The sequence below is a fragment of the Schistocerca serialis genome, chromosome 7 (assembly GCF_023864345.2).
Source record: "Schistocerca serialis cubense isolate TAMUIC-IGC-003099 chromosome 7, iqSchSeri2.2, whole genome shotgun sequence".
Classification (NCBI taxonomy): domain Eukaryota; kingdom Metazoa; phylum Arthropoda; class Insecta; order Orthoptera; family Acrididae; genus Schistocerca; species Schistocerca serialis.
Genome location: NC_064644.1, coordinates 453968142 through 453993273, shown reverse-complemented (window position 1 = coordinate 453993273; position 25132 = coordinate 453968142). Strand labels below are relative to the sequence as shown.

Genomic DNA, 25132 nt, shown 5'->3' with positions numbered 1-25132 from the left:
ATGCAAGGAGTTGCAACCTAAATGCAATGGCACAATTTTGCGATGAGTTAGAAATTTTAACTGTGCTCCAGACCCAGCGCCCAACGTCACGATCTTCTCCAGCTTTGGATCCTGAGGATGATTGGGCTGCCATTCCCCAAGATATTTAGACACTTCATTGAAAGTGCCTCAGTAGGGTCCAAGCCATTATAAAGCTGAAGGGTGGACACACACCACATTAATGTCCATGAATAGGTATTGAAATACCTTTGATCAAATAGTGTATGCAGGAGGGCTTCAGTGAAGTTTGGAAAGTACGAGAGGGCCACTGGCATAGTTGAAGCTGTGAAGAAGTTCCCTGACTTGTGGTTGGATATTTTGAGTCCCTGTGTGCCCAACACTCAGTTTTAATCTGTTACAAAATTTCAAAACATTGCATACACTCCTGCAAGTAAGGATCTGTTCTGCACAAAATACCAACCAAAGAGCACGTAGGTACTGCTGCAGCCTCCATAGTTGAGCAGTTTGAGTCCAATGGGTGTATGGAATGGCTAGATGATATGTCACCACCACACATGTCTACAGAGTATGCAAAGTAGTGCAGAATTTTCAAATACATAAATTCTTCAAAGTTGTGATGAAATTGCTTTGTATTCTTCTAAAATAGCAGGGATTCAACTTCTTGCAATGCACTCAAGTCTTCACCAAACACTCACCACCGTCAACACAATTCATGATACATCCAGGGCCTAATTTACTTCACCCTAGAAATGTATGTGCTCCAACACAGAGTATATTAAAACCAATGACTCATCAAAATAATCAACATTACTCTACTTTGCCAATCAGTCTGTTGGCATTCTCCTCGTGTTTCGTGTTGTAGAAACCATGCGAGACAGGAAGTACACAGTGGCAGGTCACTGACTCTGGCAAATTTCTTGACTGGCAGCCATTTGTTGCTCTTCACATCAATTTCCCACTGTTGACAAGTTCTTGTTCATTTCAACTGTGTCAATCCATGACAGGAGTTATATCTAAGACTGAGAGACAAGCTCTCTGAGCCTTCATAATCTGTTCTTTAATAGATGCATGAAGTTGCTTCTACACTATAGGCATGAAGTTGCTTCTACACTACAGGCTTGCACTATGATTCACTGTTGATATCACACTGTTATTTATCAGAATTCACATGTTGTTACATAGTCATCACATCATGCGTAAGTGAATTACTGCAGTTATTCACAAACCGTAAACTTCCCCCATCCCTACATCCACACACATTCTGTAAATGAAAGTACTTTTTTGATCATATATGTAATTTTTGTAAGCTCTAACACTGTTAGAAATATCTTTCCCTTTGACTCCCTCTAAACGTTTAGAGTATACCATTAGCTAACAATCTGTTGCTCTTCCTGTTCCGTGGAAGAATGTGTAGCTCTTTATGATTACACAGATGCATAAATACCTTAAGTGCTACATCTGATATTATTTTATTTTTTGTGATTCCTCTGCTTTTAAGTCTGTAACATTCTGGTACTCTATCACAGGCTTTTCAACATTTTTGTCTGTCTAAGCTATGTAAGTGATACTATATTTGCAGTTTTGCAACAGCAATTGAAAAACTGTAGAATCAACACATCTTGTTTGCAGTAAAAAGTGTGTGAATGACAGGTTAATGAAATATAATGAGAAAGTAAGATCATATCTGGGCAAGAGAAGAAACATAGGGAAGTTTTCAGACAGATTGGAAGCTACCTATAATGTTTGTGAAACATTAATTATATAGTGAGATGTATAAATATTTCTCAGTGATGGATAAAACAATGACAGTTGCTTTTTTCTATGTCCATGCAGCCTTCAGCTCCACCCACCAGTCTCCCTGGCGAAATGGAAGGGCAGGTCAAGTTCGGTTGGATTCAAGGAGTACTGGTCCGGAATCTCTTAAATATATGGGGTGTTATGCTCTTTTTGCGTCTCTCCTGGGTTGTTGGACAAGCGGGGATTGGTAAGTAATGTAAACTGTCAAAGTTACTCTATATTAGTTACACAGGTAATGATTTTGAAACTGTTATCTACTTTAATATCCTGTTATCTATTTTAATATGTGTTCTAACTATGCTGTCCCGAAAACATATGAATCAGTTCTTTCTATTATTGTGTGCTAGAAGAACTTCATTCTAGCAGTTTAGCGATATGCTGTATTCAACCTTTTTTCAAAGCTATGATCATTTCATCAGGCATTTACTTGTAATTAATGCTTGAATATTATACAAGGTGATTAAAAAAAATGTTTATAAACTGACATCAAACGTTGGGCATACAAGAAGGATCAGTAATCACATAGGAATCGGGGTTTACAAAGGCTATCCAGGGCTACTGAATGCTGTTGCAGTTATTTAATCACATGCTACAAATGGACACTCATTACAGGAGATGCTCAAAGTTTTGTCCACGTGCATCGAGTCATGCCTGACATCAATGCTGCATTGAATGGCACACCCTCTGAAAGACACCTGATGAATCTTGAAAACATCCTGCTGCCACTAGGTCCTCTGACAATGTAACAGGTGTTTCATACACGAGTCCCTTCAGATATTTTACAGCAAAAATTTGATTGGGGACAGTTTGGGTTATTATGGTTGACATGTGACTGGCCCACCACAGCCAATCCAGTGGCTGGGAAAGCTTGCCTGAAGATGTTTTCTCACTTGTCTGCTGAAATCAAATGAAGAAATGAATAGGCATGGGAACATCATTCAGAATGTCCAGCAGAAACCTCTTTCAGGAATATGGGATGCATGTGACCATCAAGTCAGTCCAGGAGAATATATGGCTGAATAAACAGTCTTTGTTGATGCCAGCTCACATGTTAAAGATAAATCTGTGTTGTGAGGCATGCATATGTGTAGCATGTGAGTTCACATCTGTCCATGTATGCAGCTTGTGAACATTCATCACACCATCAAGTGAGGATGTGGCCTCATTGGTGAAGAGGACATTTGCTGTGAAGCTTTAGTTTGCAACAGATTCCTGCAGAAACTTTCATGCAAATCATAAGAGCTCGTTGTAGTCCCCCTGTTGTAATGCCTGGATGCATTTGAAATGAAACAGATGCTGTCCTTCGTCATTTACAATGCACCAGATGGAAGGTTGGGGCATAACAGTGGTTTCGAATGCACCTCATGCACTTTTTGATGGCGTATGCTGTACCCTTTCGAGAACGCTTTCTTCCACTGCAACTGACCATGTTGTTCGTTGGCAACCAGTGTCAAGCTCCTGCACATACAGTGAGCCAGTTTTGCACTATTTGTGATGCAGTGTGGCGAATAAGGTGTGACATGGCACCTTTCTATCTGGATATTTTGCATGATACAATCACACAGATTCGACCGATGACCATAGCAGTCTGGTTCCTTCAATCCCACAAACCACAACAATCACACAGCTTACTGTCCATTAAAGTTGGCCGCTCCATAAATCAAATGCATCTTGGCCATTTCGTGATATGTATAGCTAGCCATGGTAGTATCAACACTTCCACAGTGTGAATGGTGAAGGTCTCCGTGTGCCCTGCCTGTGTCTGTATAGCAGCACTGTCTCATGACTGTACCACCCTCTTGTGATGTTTGTGACCTTATCCTTGTTGTATGCCCAGTGTGCCATGTCAGTTTGTAAACTTCTTTTTGAATGTGCTGTAATGCACCTTCATCATTGCTGGCTTCTTTTTATCTGGAACTCATTAGTAGATAGATGTCCTATGAGAATGAAGAAGTACCTGTTTATAAAATTCTTATTTTAACATTTATTCTGTTTGAGTTTTTTGTATTTGTGTAACATGTTTAACAACACAAATTCATTGAGCATTGTGGGGATAATGATGTCATACTATTGTCATTTTATGGGAGACCTATAAGCTACTTGGACTGATTAGACATTGCATGAATGGTATCAGATGTAGCAATGCTGTTTAATATTATTCATTTTGAGAATGTGAGGCAGCAGGTGTTACATGTTAATGGTAATGACTGGTAGCATTCAACCATTTTATGTTCTATGCACAACTCAATAGTGCATTTCAAGGGACAATAATCTAATCAAGTTGTCAGACTCAGCTCATGAAGCTAAAACACTAAAAAGTATACCAATTCATTTGTAGCATTCATAAAATAAAATGGAATAAAAACACATTGGACTGTTGGTTTTTATCTAATATGAAAACTGATGACTCCTATCAACAGTCATCCCAATCTCACAATTCACCACGCGCCAGATAGTGTCCTGATCTGCTGTAGGCTCCAAAAGTGTCAAGTTCACTTTTTTCCAGTTGTACAGGAGTTATTGTGAACTGAAACGTCCGTGGTATTACTGTTTAAGCACAGCTATCGGCTCAACCAAATTGCTCTTTTATTGGTCACCTACTGTTCTTCATTCTGAAAGACACTACTTGCATATTGTCATCTGTGATCATCAGCCTCTAGCTATTCCATGAAAGAAGTATTGGAAATTTATAATTATGGACCTGCTTTAAAATAATTCTGAAAAGACATTAAGAAATCTCGTTTCATTGTCTTTTCACTTTCATGTTGAGAATATTGTCATGTTTCTTTTCACGAATGGCAATGTCAGATTCTTCCTGCAAGTCAAATTTTCACCCTTTCTTTTCTTTATGCAGGATTTCTGAGTCATCTTCTGTGCCCTTGTTTTGTTTAGTTACTTAGACTGAATGGATCTTTACAAAATGAGGAAAAGAAGGTGGCTGGTAGACTAGCATCCCAGTTGAGCCAATAGATGGGAGAACTACTGACATAAGTCAACAATTTTAATGTAGGACAAGGACCCACAGTCCAATGTGTTTTTATTCCATTTTATTTTATGAATGCCACAAATGTATTGGTATACTTTTTAGTGTTTTAGCCTCATGAGGATATTTTCACAAACTGATGATGAGAGCAATGTCTCTTGAAATGCATTCTTGAATTGTGTGTTGAACATAGAATGGTTGAATGCTATCAGTTATTCATGTGGCAGCTTTATTGCTCTCAATATCTGTGATTATACCAAGAGTGGAAATGGAAAATTTCTAAGTGCCATTTTTTCAAAAGCGTGTTTTCAGTGCTATTGTGGTCTCAATACTCTGTTGCATGTTCTTAGTATCAAATCATGGAGGAAATGTTTTATGTGTTCATTACTAGAAAGTGCATACTCCTTGTGTGAAGAATTGCTTACCTCCAGAGGTCCAAATGCCATTCCAATGCATACAGCTGACTTCTTTGATTTTAAAGATCTGTTGATTGTTGTTATCAGTGCAGGCATATAAGATCTCCAAATGCAGCACGATCAAAATGCTTCATACTCATGCATCGCAAATAGCTATGAAAAATTCTTACTCTGGGACAGAAGAATGGAAAATATCAGTGTGTTCAAAAGAGGAAAGATGATGGCTGATGTATGCCATATAGTACTTCATCTGAAAGACCAGCCATGTTTATTAGCTGCAAAACAAAAAGACCTGTTTACAATGTTGCCAAGTGTATTAAACACTATCTGGTCTGGATGCATGCACTGATTCAGATGGGAAGGGTGTCATAAAGCCATTCATTGTATCCTCTCCTAAGGCAGGCTGGTCAGCAGTAATTGTAACTGGTCCTCGATACCACGGTTAGTGGCACCGGGATGGAGTTGACGTCTGAGCTGAACTCACATGTGTACTGTCGGTGACAGATCTGCAGATCTTACTGGCAACGGTGACCCTTCAGCATCACACAGACAGTTCTTATCATTGTGTGGTGTGTGAACGAGCATTGTCCTGTTGAAAAATGACACCATGATACTGTCACATTAGAGGTAACAGATGAGGACCCATGCCCACAAAATACTGCTGTGCCATCAGAGATTCCTCAATCAATACCATTCATGACCTGAAGTTATACTTAATGGCTGTCGAAAACATTGTAAGAATAGGACCTCTCTCCAGGTTGCCGCCACACTTGTTGACGACAGTCCGGGACTGTGGAGCACCACGATTCAGAGCTGAACACAATGCAACACAACTGATTAGCAGTCCATGTTTCCCATTCACAGCACCACTTCAAAAGCAATTGTCTGAGTTGTGGTGTTAATGGCAGCCAATGCATGGGACTGTAATTCACTAGTCTGGCTCTTGCTATGCTCTGACCAGTGTTGCACAATGACATAGAATGTTGGAGGGAGCCCATTACTTGTTCTCAGATGGCAGGTGTGGATGTGAAGGAGTTACAATATGCTTGGTGCACAGTGTGGCAGTCCTCCCTTGTGGTGGTCAGACATGGTAGACTGGGACAGTGCATTCTGATATCGAGCCACTGTTAGATGCGAATAGTCTACATATCATAATTTGTTTGACTGCACCAGCCAATCAAATGGAGGTCCAGAACTTGGTCGGGTGCTGATAAAGTTGTCTCAGATGAGGATGCAGCACATCCATGTTCTTCAGAATGATCACTCAACATATGATGCTGTTAATGCCTCTGATACACAGGTTGACAAAAGTCAAGGGATAGCATTTTTAAAGATGGCAGTAGTATTGCGTACACAAGGTTTAAAAGAGCAGTGCATTGGTAGAGCTATCATTTATACTCAGGTGATTCATGTGAAAAGGTTTCCAACATGATTATGGCCACATGGCAGGAATTGAGAGACTTTGAACGTGAAATGGTAGTTAGAGCTAGACACACAGGACACTCCATTTTGAGAATCATTAGGGAATTCAATATTCCGAGATCCACTGTGTGAGAAAACCAAATTTCAGGCATTACCTCTCACCATGGACAACACAGTGGGTGGCGGCCTTCACTTAATGACTAGGAGTAGTGGCGCTTGCATCAGTGCGAACAGACAAGCAACACTGCATAAAATAACAGCAGAAATCAATGTGGGATGTACAAAGAACATATCCTTTATGACAGTGCAATGAAATTTAGTGTTAATGGGCTATGGAAGCGGATGACAAATACGAGTGCATTTGTTAACAGCACAATGTCGCCTGCATCATCTCTCCTGGGCTTATGACCATATCATTGGGACCCTAGATGACTGAAAAATTGTGGCGTGGTCAGATGAGTCCTGATTTCAGTTGGGAAGAGCTGATGGTAGGGTTTGAGTGTGGCACAGACCCCACAAAGCCATGGACCCAAGTTGTCAACAGCCACTCTGCAAGCTGGTGGTGGCTCCAGAATGGTGTGGACTGTGTGTACATGGAATGTACTGGGTCTTCTGGTCCAACTCAACTGATCATTGAGTGGAAATGGTTATGTTCAGCTACTTGGAGACAATTTTCATATATTCATGGACTTCGTGTTCCCAAAGAAAGATTGAATTTTTATGGATGACAGTGCGCAATGTCTGTGGCCACAATTGTTTGTGATTGGTTTGAAGAACATTCTGGACAGTTCAAGCAAATCCAGATCACCCAACATGAATCCCATTGAACGTTTATGGGTCATAATCAAGAGGTCAGTTCGTGCACAAAATGCTTCACCAGGAACACTTTCGCAGTTATGGATGCCTACAGTGGCAGCATGACTCAGTATTTCTGCAGGAGATTTCCAACAACTTGTTGAGTCCGTGCCACATCAAGCTGCTGCACTATGCCAGACAGTAGGAGGTCTGACATGATATTAGAATGTATCTCATGACTTTTGTCACCTCATTGTATACCCTACTAGGCCAGGTAACAACACTAGACACAATTTATTGTATTTAAATAAAGTTTTGATATGATTGAATTGTACTATGTATGCAAACATTTGATGACATGATCTGTACTTGTATATGGAGCTTCATGTATTTCTTTCACTGGTGCACTAATCTCAGCTGCAGACTTTGGCTGCATTGTCGGAGTCTGAATGTCATTTATGTAGAACACATTAATTTATGACCAACAAATATTCATTGCTCTTAGTTTATTGATATTCTGTATAAAACATGCCTTATTTTCTATTTATAGGACAGGGCCTGCTGATAATAATTTGTGCTAGTGTAGTAACTACACTAACATCACTATCTATGTCAGCCATTAGTACAAATGGAATTATAAAAGGAGGTCTGTATCCAATATTCATTTGATTTCACTATACACTGTTTATAAAATTCTCCTGATTCAGGAGCATGTTTGTGTGAATATTTTGTGTAAAAATTCATTGTAGAATGTATTTTTTTATTTCACTAGGTGGCACCTACTACATGATATCACGATCCTTGGGTCCTGAATTTGGAGGATCAATAGGGTTAATATTCTCATTAGCTAATGCAGTTGCTTGTGCAATGTATGTTGTTGGATTCTGTGAATCCTTGGTTGGACTACTTAGTATGCATGGTGCCACTATGGTGGATGGCAGCCTAAATGATATGCGTATCATTGGTGTTATAACAATAATGTTACTACTCTGCATTGTTGTGATTGGAATGGAATGGGAGGCAAAGGTAAGGACCATCATAATTTCTTTCCATGCTTAGATAATAGACACTCTCTCTCTCTCACTTCATTAAAAAATGGATATGCACAGTGTATGAGTGCTGTACTTCCATTTGGTTTGTAGCTGTGTGTGTTTTCACAATTAAGTGGTGCCCTTTGTTGAGGATGTATTTTCTATTGGAGTTTTCTTTTTTCAGATTTTTTAATACTCTTTTTAAGTAAGATATATGTGCCTACTGTTTTGACCATATTTACTTTTTGTTTAAAAAATACTAATTCAGAAATATTTGTGAAAACTATTTTCATGCTCTTTAGTGAGATGAAAATAAATTCAGGAGTACTCACAAAACAGTAGAAGTGTTGAATCATTAACAGACACACAGAAAAGAATGAAAACTTTGCTAGCTTTTGGATGAGAGAGGCAGGAAGTGGGAGGAGGGGTTGGAGAAGGGTGGTGGATGGCTCAGACAGAGGCAGCAGGTGCACGCGATAGCAATGTGACACATGGGCGCAAGAGCCGGTGAATTTGTGTGGCGCATGATGACAGTGACATGCAGGGATGGATTGGGAGGGGGTTACAGGTTTGAGGAAGGGGAGACTTTGGTAGAGGGGGTCGACGGAATCAGCTTGTGGAGACTGAGGCTAGGAGGATTACAAGAATGAAGGATGTGTTACAAGTATAACTCCTATTCTCAGAGAAACTGATGCAGGGGGCGGGGAGGGGGGATCCAGATAGCTTGGGTTATGAAGCAGCCATTGAACTTGGGCAAATTGTGCTCAGCCACATGTTCTGCCACTGGATGATTAACTCTGTTCTTGGTCACAGATTGGTGGTGGCCTTTTGCTCTGGTGGGCAGCTGATTGATGGTCCTGTAATAAGCTATGTAGAAATTGCAGCAGAACAGATATATGATTTGTTTGCTTTCACAGGTGGCACTGCCTGTGACAGGATACGAGAGTCCTGTGCCAGGACTAGTGTAGGATGTGCTGGCTGCACAAATTGGGCAGGCCTCATGCCTGGGTTGGAGGGATGAGAAGGACTGAGGGTAGGATATCCCTCCTTTCTGGGTATGATGATAGACAGTCGAAACTCTGCCAAGGGTACAGTTCAGCTGCTCCCATCTGGGATGATAGCAGGCAACAGGGAGGAGGGGGAGTTGCTTCTTTGCAGCTGGTTCTTGAAGGTCATGGGAGGATTAGGGTCATGTGTGGATATGGTGCAGCAAATCTGTTTGCTGACTAGGTTTGTGGGATAGCACCTGTCTGTGAAAGCCTTTGTGAGACATTCAGCATACTGGGTAAGGAAATTCTTGTCACTGCAGTTACACCATCCATGGGTGACCAAGCATATGAGAGTGATTTTTTGGCGTGGAGGAGATGACAGATGTCAAAATGCAGGTATTGTTAATGGTTAGAAGATGGACAGAGGTATGGATGGAGCCATCAGAGAGATAAAACTCAACAATTATAGTAGTGTGTGGAGGAACAGGTGAAGTTAATGGGAGAGGTGGTGTTGGGGCTGTGGAAGAGTGGGCATAGGATGTCTTAACACTGGGTGCAGATCATGAAGATATCATCAGTGATCCTGACCAGAGCAGTTGTTTTGAGTTTGGGGAGGCTATGAAGGTTTCTTCTAGGTGGCCCTTAAAAGAGATGGCTACAGGAGAGCACCATGTGGGTGCTCATGGCCATACCACAGATTTGTTTGCATAAATTCTCTTCAAATGAGACGTAGTTATGTGTGAGGGTGTAAATGGTTAGGTATATAAAGGTATAAGGTAATGTGTTTGGATTCAGAGGGATGTTGAGTGAGGCAGTGTTTGATAACAGCAAGGGTATGGGCCAGTGGATGGTGGTCTACAGGTATGTGGCATCAAGATTGACAAGTAGGGATCCAGGTGGTAATGGGGTGGTGGTGATGAAGAGTCTGCGAAGGAAGTAAAAAGGAAAATGCCATCATTCTGGACACATATGGATTAATTGGTACTGACCAACTGCCATGCGATCATCTGCCGATGTCATCATTTGGAAGTGGTATGGAAGTGCGTACAGTCAGCACACCATTCTTCCTGTTGTTGCTGGCTTTGCAAACCCAGGAGCCACTACTTGTCAAGTAGCTCCTTGACTGGCATCACAATGCTGAGTGGATCCTGTTCTAGTCCTTTCACCAAGGAAAAATCCCTGGATGTACCTAGAATTGAACTCTGGTCACCTTCATGACAGTCAACTACTCCAACCACTCCAACAGCTCAGCTACAGAGTTTGACAATTAAGGAAGTGCAAATGGAATATAAGTGAGGTATTACCTCTCTGTTGTACTGGAATGTAATTAATGCACATGATTTAATATTCTTTATGGGAAAAACCTGATTTCTTGTAACATTTTGCAGTAACTGGTTTTTACTTTTAATGGGCCTGGCTTGGCTGCGAGCACTTGCTTGGAGGTGTTTTTTGACAATCGTGGAGATTTAACAATGGGAACATAGTAACAAGCTACAATGGGGTGGCTAGGATTGTTGGGTTTATGGATTTTTGGGAGCATGTAGCATGTGGATGTGTGGGGGTCACGGGTGTACGGAGGGAGATGGATTCAGGGGAAAGATTTTTGAATCGGCCTAGAGATTTGAGAAGGGACTGGAGGCTGTGTTGGACTTCTGGAGTGGGATCAGTGTGACAGGACTAGTAGGAGGAGGAGTCAGATAGCTGGCAGATGCCTTCTGTCAGGTAGTCACTTGGATTCATCACAACAGTGATGGAACCCTTGTCTGCAAGGATGATGATTCAATCATGGTCTGTCTTGAGGCTACAGAGGGTCGTTCTTTCTTCTGTTGAGAGGTTTGCATTCTTTGGAAAAGCTGTGGGGAAGGATGGTGAAAATAAGCTGGAGATGAGGAACTCCTGGAAGGTAACCAGTGGGTGATTAGGTTGGAGAGGGGGAGGGTCACAGGCGGGTGGTGGTATTAACTGGAAGAGGCAAGGTTCAGTGTTGGGTTTAAGTTGGTTTTTGTTGGAGAGATTGTTAACAAAAATGTGTTTCCATTACAGGGATTGGAAGAAGGAAAGTAGATCTTTGATGAATCCAGTATGATGTGTAGCTTAAGGTGAAGCCTTTCGATAGGAATGAAACTTTGTACGATTGAGAAACAAGGAGTGAGAAATTATGAATTTTTGTTGCAGGCACAAATGGTACTGCTTGTTATTTTGCTGGTCGCCATTGTCGATTTTATGATAGGAACATTTATCGGACCACAGAACGAGGAGTCAATTGCTAAAGGTTTTTTGGGATATAATGGTAAGATCACAGATGTAAAAAGAAATATTATATGTATTTTTGTTAGATTTAATGCAATAGTTACAAAACTTGAATATAGTAGTAACTCAAAAGTAGAAGCAGAAAACAGCAGTACAGTGAGATAAATATGATAGCTACTTGTCTAATAGTAACTGTCAATAACCCATCATTTGAACTGGTGCTGTTTTTGTGATGTCAACTTAAAATCTTTTACGCTTGGATTGTAGTTATCCAATACTTTGCAGTCTGAGTTTCCTCCCTTTTCTCTCTTTTTAAAAATTTTGTCCTGTCTGTTTCCAACCCTAATTAGGAATTACATAGATAACTTTCTACAGAAAGTTTTTCCTTGGTTTTAGCCTCACTGATACAGGAGAACTTCTATCCAGATTATAGATACAGTGAAGGAATGCAACAAAACTTTTTTTCGGTATTTTCCGTTTTCTTCCCAGCAGCTACTGGAATTTTGGCTGGTGCAAATATATCAGGAGATTTAAAGGTGTGATAATATTCTTCTGTTGTTCTGGCTTTTAATTAATGCATGTGATTTAATATTCCTCATGGGGTAAACCTAATTACTTGTAACATTTTACAGGACCCAGAAGGTGCAATTCCAAAGGGAACACTTATTTCTATTTTAATAACAAGTATCTCCTATTTGCTCATGGCATTTATGGCAGGAGCCTGTGTTGCCCGTGATGCAACAGGCAGTGTGGAAGATTATATAAATGGAACATTTTTAAATTGTACTGGCACTAAGTGTGCTTGGGGGTTACAAAACAGTTTTACAGTGAGTACAAAAATTTTATTTTCAGCTAGTGGAACTTGTATGGCAGACATTATATTGCAGGTCTTGTATTCAATATTTTTTGTAATGTGCCCATCACAGTTGTCACAAACTTTTTTGTTTAAGTAATAATTGATATGTTTGAAAATATGAATGAATTGTTATGATAGGTTCTGATGTGAAGAGCTGCAGAAGACATCTGTAACTTACAATTTATTTCTACAGTTTTTATTCTGTAGCCAAGTTCGTTAAATTTTACATTTGTTGTAGTATCCAGTTTGGAATTATGAGGAAAGATGGTGTCATGTTATTTTTGACCACGAATTATGTAGTAGCATCTTATGTTGAATCCCATATCACTCAATGTGTCTGATCAAGTGAGGACCAATACTGCTTATGAGAAAAGACGAATTTAATAAGGTGTGACAAAGATAACCGGTGTAGTTATCTTCAACAGAGCTTGTGTAAACAATAGTACCAGCTTCCATCCTTCAATATTTATTTTTATCTACAACAAAAGAAACTTAGTTGGTTTTCATAATGAGTGTAACACTTATTTACTGGGACAATGGATTTTTGAGAGAAGATAATGCTGATCATTTGGCCATTGCAGTTGTCAGTTGTTATTACACAAAAAAATAAGTGTGTATAGAGTGAAAGGCTGTACATTATTTGTGTGGTGTACTTGTCTCTGGAAATTGCCTACATAAGTAACAAAATAATGAAAAGATCCATGTTGGTGTACAATGTGCTAGAAAAAAAAGAGTATTTTACAACATAAATGTTATGCTTGGGTCAAATCTTAATTCCACAGTTAAAAGGTCAGTGGAAGAATAGGAGCAAATTTTGATTTCCAAGCTAATACAAGTGCATCAAAGTCTGCCAATGTATTGGGCACATCAAGGGCAGCAGTGTTATGTGTGATGGCTGCTTGCACAGTTTATCACAGGATATGAGCAGCCAAACTGAGAAATGTTGCACAGCAGTTAAGACAGTGGGCTCATCTTCAGGAGAAATGGGATGCAGTTCTATGTATGTTCATCTTGATTATGTTTCCTATGGTTTGTTTAAACCTCTTGAGGTGTGTTATAACGTCAAGTTGAACACATATATTTCAAAACGACACAACACATATAAGTCACTGAGCAAGTTAACAAAGCAAGACATGTGAACACGGTAACATTCGAATGAACACTGAGTCGAAGTCAAGCGGCTGCTGCTTGGCTGGTCGCTTAGGTGGCACGGCTGCTACATGGCTGGCAGACAGCACCGCACATAGAGAACGCGCGTAATTGTGCGGCGGCACTTTGAATGATCGGTGAGTCATAACACTTTTCCCCCCTTTGAAATGTTTGCACTGGTCGTGATGGAGGTGGCCTGGAGATTGCTAACGTCCATAGGCGTTGTTTGACTGGCCATAAAGTCTCGAGGAGGAGGCTTTCCGTACGGACGGAAGTGTCCCCGATGATAACGGGTCGAGATGACAGGAGACGTAGGGATCGAATCTGCTGGGGCCCTGTGCACCAATCTGCCTGTTGCGGCAGGTCCAGTTGATATAACAGGAGACATGGGCAATGTGTCGGCATCCGTAGGAGAAGGAGGCGAGTAAATTGGCTCCAACAGATGATGGTCGTCTGGTTCCTGCATGGGCACGTCTCCTGGTGGCGTCCGTTCTTGTACTGGCACCGAGAGGACGGTGAGAGAGCTGCGTTGTGAGTAATGAGAGATGCCAAGATCCCGAGCGTCAGGTAGAGCTGAAGGTGGTGTAGCGGCATTCGGAACAGGTGTTGCCGGCACACGAGGCCGAAGCTGGTCCGAATGACACACTACAACACCCGTGTCTGTCTGGATTTGCAAACGGCAGACACATGACCCTTCTTTTTGCAAGGGGAAAGTTGCCGGGGGTTTTGCTGCAGTTTCTTAGAGGGTTGTTTATGGCTAGGGCGAGGATGCGCGTGGGAGCGTACTGCGGCCATGTCGGCTGGCGGGGACGCACCGCACACGTCGTCAACAGCGCACAGAGATTGTATTTCCCTGACGTCACCCCACGCCTCTATTTGCAGCCCAGCGGTGTGAGAAATTTCAAAAGACTGCGCGATGGATAGGACTTTATCTAGAGTCGGATTTGCCAACTGAAGGGCATGTTGCCGAACTTCTTTGTCGGGTGCCGACTGGAAAATAGCATACCGTACCATGGAATCGGTGTAGGATTCTTTGTCAACATCAGTAACAAATTGACACATTCGACTGAGGCCGTGAAGTTCAGCAGCCCAAGCGCTATAGGATTGATGTGGTTGTTTTTGACAATGATAAAAGGCAACACGAGAGGCTACCACATGCGTTTGCTTTTGAAAATAGACAGACAGAAGTGAGCACATTTCAGCAAAGGACAAAGACGCAGGATCTTTCAAAGGCGCCAATTGCGACAACAACCGATACATTGGCGGTGGAATCCATGAAAGGAACAGAGACTTACATGTTTGTTCGTCCGTGACATGAAATACCAAGAAGTGCTGTCGAATACGTTTTTCGTAATCAGACCAGTCTCCCGCCGTCTCGTCGTAAGGAGGAAAAGGAGGTATAGACAATGATGAGAAACGTCCCGCATTTGATGCCATGACGAAATCGCGAATCACCGATGTGAGAAGCATTTGCTGTTCAAAGAGACCTTGCAATAGTTGCTCGACAGTAACCATGGAAACCTGTGGGTCAACGATGAAAAGGAAAAATCCCATCCTCATCGCCAGTTGTTATAACGTCAAGTTGAACACATATATTTCAAAACTACACAACACATATAAGTCACTGAGAAAATTAACAAAGCAAGACATGTGAACAAGGTAACATTCGAATGAACACTGAGTCCAAGTCTAGCGGCTGCTGCCTGGCTGGCCGCTTAGGTGGCGCGGCTGCTGCATCGCTGGCAGACAGCGCCGCATGTAGAGGACGCGCGTAATTACGCGGCGGCACTTTGAATGATCGGCGAGCGACAACAAGGTGAATCTCAAGGTGGGACCTTCAACCATGTCTCAGTTCATTTCATTCTGCACCTGTCTCTAAATTAGCAACTATTCATTTCTAATAGTGGTAACATCAATGGGACACTAAGATGCACTTTAGCCAGTCCTGTATGATGGAAATCACTAAATGTTGAGTAGGATTGTCACAAAAACTATAGATTTAACAAGACACAGAAACTGTTCGTATCTCAAGGAATGTGCTTATGTAATCACAGTGTGGTATGATTTGCAAGCCTTAACCTTTAAACATGTCATTTATCTCATGGGTTATTAAGCCAACAGTTATGGTGTCAAGACCAAATGACAACAATGTATTTACAAGAGTAATTTTTACTTATGTACTCTGGCACAAAAGTGTTCAACAAGCTCCCACCTAACATAAAGCAAGAAATTGGGAAAAGCAACCAGTTTAAAAACATATCTCACAAGCAACTCTTTTTAAAAGTTATCTGAATATCTAGACTCAAGGATGCAAAAGTTCTGTTTGTCACATTAGTTGTAAAGCAGTGTGAGAAGTAGTAATGTACTGTGAACAGGACTCATCATATTGAAAGATTCAGGTGATTACTTTCTTTGGAAAATTCCAAAGTAATCAAGTAAATATTATGGTAACAATGTGAAATGAACAACAGCTATTTAATATAACTGACAAGGCAGCTCTTTTCTTTTTATAAAAAAGTAAGACCTCTATCTCTCTAATTCATTTGATTAAATTTAACTGGCATAAACATGAATAGCATTTAGCAGTATTGTAATAGTTTATGGTTAAAATGAAATAGATGTTAAGTTTTTTTGATATGTTTGTCTTTTGTTAATGCACACACTGACTTACTCCACATTCCTGAAGGTTTTCCTTCTTGATGGTATCTACAAAACGTGATAAATGAATGATTGAATGAGTAGTAGTCTGTAATGGGTAAGTTTGTCAGTTTTTAGAAGTTTGGTTTCTTATTTTCCTTGCACATTTGTGACAGAGATGGAAGAACATGAAAGGTCTTACATATCTTACAGTCAGATTTGTTACACATGAACAACTTTTCTGCAGAATGTGTGTGACAAGTGAATCAACAATCTTCTTTAAATTGATTGAAATACAAAATTATTTTCACATAATTTACATATAATTTTTATTTTATGAAATGTCTTTCTTATTTTGAAATTTGATGAATGCTTTCACGTATGCAGTAATTATTCAATATACAATCATTTTAACTCTGTTTTATATTAATTAACACACTTTCATATGACAAATAGAGGATTCATGTGACTTAAAACAATGAATTATTGTTATTATTAATTGCAGATTGTGCATGGACTGATATTTTAAGTCAGAACAAAATGAAATAATCATATTATTAATCAAAACTGGCCATTGTCAATTCAAAACAGTATATTATTGCCAAGACCCTGAAACATTTTTTATTTATTTGTACACCTATTTATTTAAAAAAGGCATCAGTCTTCCGACTACTTTGATCTGGCCCATCACAGTTTCCTCTCCTGTGGCAACTTTTTCATCTTAGAGTAGCAATTGGAACCTACATCCTCAATTACAGTATAACCCCGATTTTGTTTGACCTCGATTTAGTGTAAACCCGCATTTAATGGAAGAAATTTCAAGTCCTGAAAATTACTCCATAAGTGCAATGCAATTTTATATTCGATTTAACGTAATTCGCATTACGACAAAACCCACATTTAGCGTTAGGAATATTAAATATTGAAAACAATACAATAGTGGCTTTTGCAGCCTGAATGCTAGCCACACTTTTTTTCCGGTTTTCGGAATCCAAAAAACCACCTGCAGTTTACATTTGGGTGCAAAGCCTAAGAAGTTCCAAAAACTGCTGCTAGTTGCGACTGCAAGCACTTGTGGCATTTATTGCTGCTTTTAGCTACTAGAAGCCACCACAGAAGCCATCGTGTTAGTTTCAAGTAATGAATGTTAAGGAATTTTTTGTATCATGGTTGAATTTAGCAATTTTTCAAATATTTATAGCAATTAAAAATAACTCTTTACATATACACCATCAAAACGGACATTCTGAAGAAACTTGACAAGTGTGGCTTTACAGTTTGACAACTCCAGCTAATGAGAGCAGTGCTCACAAAAATGTTTGTTTCTGCTTTTGAACTTCGGTAAGACATGGAGACGGCAAAAGTAACAACTTTCAGCTTGTTCTAGCAACAGAAAAGCACTTTCTGGACCAAAACGTGGCTGTCACTATGAGTTGGAAGTCGTAGTGACGATTTTGTGTGGAAGCAGCGACAGTTCTTACCTGTAGCTGCAGAAATATTGTAATTCAAGTAAAAGCACATCAGAAAATCCAGGAATTTAATGGGAGCCACAATTGGGCCTGAAAAATGCGGGAAAAACTCATTGCATTTCAGCGCTACATCATCAAACTGTGCACCGGAAATTCATGCTGGCTTGTACAGCCGATGGCCATAAACTACCGCCACTCATTTCACATGGAAGACCTTACCAAAGTCCAAAGTGTTTCTTAAAGATGTTATTGTACGTGCTAACAAAATTGGCTGGTTTACAGAGGACATGGTTTTAGAGTGGATCAGACCTGTTTGGCAACATCGTCCTGGTAACTTGATAGGTTTTGTCATGAATGCTTGTGTCGGATTTGTAAGCAGGTCACTGTACACCAGCTGTGAAAAAAAAATAAAATTGTTGTAATTACAGAATGGATGACGTCCATTCTGCAACCGTTAGATGTTTGTTTAAACAAACCTTTTATGGACAAGCAGAAAAATATAGTATGTATACACAGTGCCTAATGAAAGAAGATAGGCAGTTAACGCCTATAGGACACGTTAAGTGTGCAAGCTTGTCTCAAGTGTGCGTGTGCATTAGTCAGTCTTGGAAATGTCTTCGTCACACATTTAAAAAGTAGTTTATTTCTGATGTGTTTGATGGCACAGAGGATGATGCTTTCTACGGAAGTACCGATAAGGAGTCTCTAGCTTTAATAAGAAAACATGAAAAATCACAACTGTGTTCTGGTATGCAGTGCAGCGAGCTCACCTGCGACATCACTGCTCACAGCTCATGTGCGTGTAGATCCGGAATACTGTATTTCGATAGATATCGTGAATTTTCACTGTTGTCAGTGTTTTGCGATGTAATTGTAATTTTAAGTGTCCCAAATCCCTGAGAGGTAGGGCCACTTAGTACTCTATCATCATATGATGAGCCATATCTTTCACTTTTAAGATACCTTTCACTTTTAAGTGCGGCTTGAAATTGGTATTCTACTGCCAGCATAGACATTGTCCGGAGATTTGTCACAGCATTTAAAGTTGACAACCCTGTTATAGACAAAGTAAATCAATTGGAGATGGAAATTTTGAACCTAAAATCCAACAGTGCTAAAAAGCAGACTACCATTCTTGATTACAGGTATTTCAAAAAGTGAGGCACTGTGAAAGTTGTGTAAACATGTGTTGTATATAGGAAAAGTAACTCAATTTATTATATTACTGTAATTGTGTAAGTATTTTGTGGATGTTTAAATTTTGTAGTGTGCCGGCAAACTATGATCTTTGACTACTGTATTAGTGCTACAAAAAATGTTGTAATTACAGTATAGTGAGTAGGGTAGGTATCTCCTTGTTTTATTGTTGTTATTGTGTAAATTATGTGTGTTGGTGCAATTTATGTCAATACAGGCAAAGAGTTCTGGAAAAGGTTTGCTTTCTATCAAAACCTCGATCTAAGGTAAACTCCCATTTAAGGTTAAAAAATTCTGGTCCTTAGAAAAACGTTAAATAGGGGTTCTACAGTATTTGGTGGATGTATTGTAATCTCTGTCTTCTGTTTCAATTTTTACCCTCTGCAGCTCTGTCTGATACTGTGGAAGCAAATCTCTAATGCCTTAACAGATGTTGTATCATCTTGTCCCTGTCTTACACAGTTTTTACTCTGAGCACTTCATTCTGGGTCATCCAGTTTTATTGTTCCCTATTAATTCCTATACATACTGTATATATTATCCATCTTTCCCAATAGCTTACACCTATTCTTCTCAGGATTTCAAACATCTTGCACCATTTTTTACATTGTAAAATGCTTTTTTCAGATCAACAAATCCTATGAATAATATGTCTTGATTTTTCTTCACTCTTGCTTCCATTATCAACTACAGTGTCAGAACTGCCTTCTTGCTGCCTTTGCCTGTCCTAAAGCCAGACTGATTGTCATCTAATAGGTCCTCAATTTTCTTTTCCATTCATCTGTGTATTGTTCTTGTCAGAAACTTGAAAGCTTGAGCTGTTAAGCTGACTGTATGACAGTTGCGATCTGAGTCTATATCTGCTTCTGTGTATACCTCACAATCCAACATCTGATTTCAGAATCTCTGCCTGACCATAATGTAATCTAACTGGAATCTTGCCATATCTCTTGGCTTTGTTCAAGTATGCATCCTTGTCTTGTGATTTTTGAACAGTGTGTTCACTAATAGTAAGTGGAATTTATTGCAGAACTCAATTTGTCTTTCTCCTCTCTCATTCCTACTGTTAAGCCCATATTCTCCAGTAACCCTTTCTTCTACGCCTTTCCCTGCAACCACATTGCAATCTCCCATGACTATTAGATCAGCAGTCCCCTTTACGTACTGAATTACCTACTCAGTATCATCATATATTTTCTCTGTCTCTTCATCGTCTGCTTGCGACTTTGGCATGTATACCTGAAATATTGTTGTTGGTGTTGGTCAGATGTTGATCATGATAAGAACAACCCTATCATTGAACTGTTCACAGCAACATGTTATAGGAACAAAATACAGGGCTGTACCATGTTCTTCATTGAACATTTAGATACTGTAATACATTATAACCTGACTAAGGCAGTTACATTTGCAACTGGTTATGCTTGTTTCATTAAGATGAGTAATGATCTTATATCATTGCAGCTTCAGATTGAGTATGTCAAATCAGTATTAGGAATGCTTCAATAGAAAGTACCTTCCGCCATGTACTTCAGAGTGGTGTGCAGATTATAGATGTAAATGTAGATGTAGAAATAGCCAAGTAACTGTGTTTCAGAAATAGGAATTAAATCTTAACTGAATTATTTGACAATAATGCTACGAGTATGCTATTGTATTACGGAAAATTAAAACTGTTCCTTTTCAGGTGATGGAACTGGTTTCTGGTTTTGGACCTCTTATTTATGCTGGTTGCTTTGCCGCAACTTTGTCATCTGCTCTGGCAAGTTTAGTCTCAGCTCCAAAAGTGTTTCAAGCTTTGTGTAAAGATCAGTTGTATCCTTACATTACATGGTTTGGAAGAGGATATGGAAAAAACAATGAACCTGTTAGAGGATATGTGTTGACATTTTTCATTGCAATAGCCTTTATTCTTGTAGGTGAGTCAGACTTGTACTTTAATAGAATGACAAACATTTTAAAAAATCTTCAAAATTTTATTTATGACTTTGTTTCATTATCATCAAATAACTATGTATTTAATAAATATCTCATGTCCTATTTCTGAAAGGTAAATGTGTACCAAAATTGTGAAGGGACAACATTTCTCTTATTTTCAAGTTTGGTCTGTTAACTTGTATATGAATTCTGTAGTTTCACAACTGTTAAATATTATGTAAGAAGTGTGATGTAAGTTTTGCATAATATTGTGAAGATTCTTAATCAAAACTGCACATTAGATTTACAACTCATGATGGCCATAATTTGTCTGATTGTAAGTGTTTCAGTAGATCAGATTTGTTAATGGTAGAGGTTAAATCTTTCTAGGACTTCTTGAGAAGAGGGGGAAAAATAACAAAAATTTATGCAGCCACACACGTGCGCATCCCCCCCCCCCCCCCTCTCTCTCTCTCTCACACACACACACACACACACACACACACACACACACACACACATTGCAGTGGAATTTAAATAGATTCAATAAACACTGCACCATACCATTTTGGGTGTATGAATAGAATAATTTTAAGTTTTTGTCACAGTTCATTAATAATATATGTATCAGAACTTTATATTTAACTAAACTATTTGGAATTTTGTGTGCACCATGCATTGATGTGAGTTGCAAAAGAAGATCTTATTAGGAACAATCACAACAGGTACCAAGCACTTAATCCCATTATCACAGTTGCAAATGAAATGAAAATATGATTGTATACTGTACAGACTGTTGAGACACAAAACAATGCTACCCTTGTATGCAAAACTGTTCAGGTGCTCATGAATTTATACAAGATAAACTTCGTCCATGGCCACTATATACATAGAAGTGATTATATACCTATTCATTTTTCAACAAATTATGTTTTTGGCCTGTTGTAAAACAGGTACCAAACCATTTTGCAGAGGAGTCTTCAAAGATCTTGAAATTCTAATGTTCACTTCCGAGTATGTTTACCCTTTGATGGTATTTCTTGCCAGTAATGAAACCAGTGTCATTTGATCTCTATCAGTGTTCAGGGTAGGGTTGTGTATTCTTTTATTAAAGTCTAAAACATCTGCTTCACTTCCAGCCTGATGATTGATATAAGATCTCTAGGTCGACCAATAGAAAAGTGGCAGGAGAACTTCACAAGACCGTATCAGATCAAGGAAGATGGTGTGATGATGAGAGTGATGATGATGATGATGATGATGTTCTATGTACATGCATGTATAGATTTTGATGTTGAAACCTACATCAGAATATTTTATGATCTGAAGATGGCAGTGGTCCAAACCGGTAGCAGTGAAATATAAAATCTGTGTGGTCAAGATGGACCTTTATAAATAAAGTGCCACAATATGATCACAGACTCATTTACAGACTTTATGTCTTCAATTGATGATGATGATAACATATTTTTCAGCTATTGTTTGTACAAATTATCCTATTATGTAGATTTAAAGATAGAAGCTTGTTCTCAGCTACAGGACAAGTAACAATGCTCATTGTAAACATAACTGCCTTGTTGCAGATGTAGGTAAGAGTATGTACATAGGACAAACCATGTGATCAGTCACTGAGCACTGTGCTGAACGTAAGTGTCCTGTAAAACAAAGGCAATTAGGCAAGTCAACTGTGATGGAACATCACCTACAGAATGACCCCAGAATATTATTTGAGGAGATGAGCATCTTGGGCCAGGGATTCTACACTAGAAAGAAGCAATGGACATTTGATTACGATGAACAAGGGTTCACACTTAGTGGGACATGGAGAGGCATTTTGGACCCTGAACAGAATCAGAAGAAAATGCTTGTGAGTTACAGGTAAGCAGGAATGGCAGTTTAGAATATGCTGCAGGCTCCCCACATCTTTTGACATAATTGCATCCAAGTGGGCAGGTGTTATCATGGACAGTGTAACTCACCTTCTGAGCATGTACTGATTCAGTACATCTGTGCAGCATTCAGGATGCTGCTGTTTCATATATATGAGATCACAGATTAGTGTTTAACGTCCCTTCAACAACGAGGTCATGTGAGATCATGATATGAGACTTACCCTGGCAGTCAGAAGTTTTAACTCTTGAGGACAATGGCAGTGACAGCTGTTGAAAGCTCAAGCATTTTATCTCAGTTGAAATGACTTGAAAACTGAGCACATAAACATCAGATTTTTAAATTGATACAACCAAGGACACTGTAGCTTCTGAAGGTTATGGCATTCTTATCTGTAGATATATTTCTTTTTTCAATAAACATGTGCACTTCTTCTTATTTAGAATACAGTGGTCTGTACCTTGGGGGCAGAGACCTGTGTGAGTGGTATTTTACTCTGGGAGTTAAACTTCAGTTTATTTTCATTCACATACCGCCTTATCATGTGCGAAGCAACACAACTTATGTGAGGTTCATTGTTTGTGTTGGAATGACTTGGAAGAAATAAAGAGATGATATCAATCACATTTAAAGAGACACATTTCTCAGTATAACCACTCAAAAAGTTGGCCGTCATATCATTTTCAATGTTTTCGATATCAGTGTGTGTATATACATAATGAAAAGGATAGCTGCTACTCACCATATAGTGTAGATGTGGAGTCGCAGATAGGGACAATAAAAAGACTGTCGGAAAGTGAGGTTTTGGCCAACAAGTCCTTAGTCATGAATAGACAAAACACACACACACACACACACACACACACACACACACACAAACTCACACACACAAATGCAACTCTCTCTCTCTCTCTCTCTCTCTCTCTCTCTCTCTCTCTCACACACACACACACACACACACACACACAAATGCAACTCTCAGATATGGCCACAGTCTCTGGCAGCTAAAGCCAGACTGAGCAGTAGCATTTGATGGGAGAGACAATCAGGTCGCGGGGGAGGCAGGGGCAAGAAGGGGGAGGGATGGCAGGGAAGTGGTGGGGGCTGGTAAACTGCTTCTTTCAGAAGTGAGCAGGGACGAGATGGAGCAAGGATAGGGCAACTAGGTGCAATCGAGAGGGCTGGAGAGAAAGGGGGGTGGGGTAGTGAAAAAGGAGAGAAGTAACAAGACTGGGTGCATTGGTGAAATAGAGGGCTGTGCAGTGCTGGAATGGGAGCAGGAAGGGGCTAGGTGGTTAAGTACGATGACCAACGAAGGTTGAGGCCAGGAGGGTTATGGGGATGCAGGATATATTGCAGGAAGAGTTCCCACCTTCGTGATTCAGAAAAGCTTGTGTTAGTGGGAAAGACCCAGATGACACAAGCTGTGAAGCAGTCATTGAAATGAAGAACATAACGTAGGGTGGCGTGCTCAGCAACAGGGTGGTCCAGTTGTTTCTTGGCCACAGATTGTCAGTGGCCATTCATGCAAACAGACAGCTTGTTGGTTATCATGCACACATAGAATGTAGCACAGTGGTTGCAGCTTAACTTGTAGATCACATGACTGGTTTCACGGGTTGTTTGTCTATTTTTGACAAAAGCCTTGTTGGCCAAAAGCTCGCTTTCTAACAGTCTTTTTATTGTGCCTATCTGCGACTCAGCATCTCCGCTGTATGGTGAGTAGCAACTATCCTTTTCATAATATTATTACATTCCATCCTTTTTTTTTCCAGTTTGTGTATATTCGCAACTTAGGTCCAAGTGCTATAGTGGGGACTTATTTGTAAGCAACCTTTTATTTGCTGATGATGCAGCATTCATACTACATACTTAAGACAAACTTCAAAGCCATGTGAACAAACTTGCTGCTGCATGCAAGCATTTTCTAGCTTTGAGAATATTAAAAAGGCTGTTAGCACAAGGATACATGTCTATGTCTGCCATAAGATTAGATGGCTCTTCGTTGAATGCAGTTGACAAATTCTGAAACTTCAGCTCACTTGTGTCAGAAGATCTTTCTCTGCACAGTGAAATGAATGAGAGAATTGGCAAAGTGGTGACTACTTTTGGAAAGCTCTGTACAAGAGTATGAGACAGCAAACACCTTAGGGTAACTACAAAAACGCTCACCTACCGAGCATCCATACTGAGCACCTTATCGTATGGTGCTGAGATGTGGACATCATACATTAACAAGACCTATCATCTGCAGTGCCTACAAAATGTTCTAGGCATAACATGGAGGGACCATGTAACAAATGAGATGGTTCTGAATACTGTGGCATTACTGAG

General features: G+C 39.8%; 1 protein-coding gene across 1 annotated transcript in view; it reads left to right on the top strand.

The window, feature by feature from the left end:
* Positions 1-25132, top strand: part of LOC126412107 (bumetanide-sensitive sodium-(potassium)-chloride cotransporter) — a 598521-nt gene that overhangs the window by 493103 nt on the left and 80286 nt on the right. Inside the window, exons 2-8 of the mRNA XM_050081538.1 lie at positions 1834-1984; positions 7964-8059; positions 8186-8439; positions 11609-11723; positions 12080-12219; positions 12316-12510; positions 20679-20910. Coding sequence (XP_049937495.1) covers positions 1834-1984; positions 7964-8059; positions 8186-8439; positions 11609-11723; positions 12080-12219; positions 12316-12510; positions 20679-20910 — 1183 coding nt within the window. The remainder of the gene's footprint in view (positions 1-1833; positions 1985-7963; positions 8060-8185; positions 8440-11608; positions 11724-12079; positions 12220-12315; positions 12511-20678; positions 20911-25132) is intronic.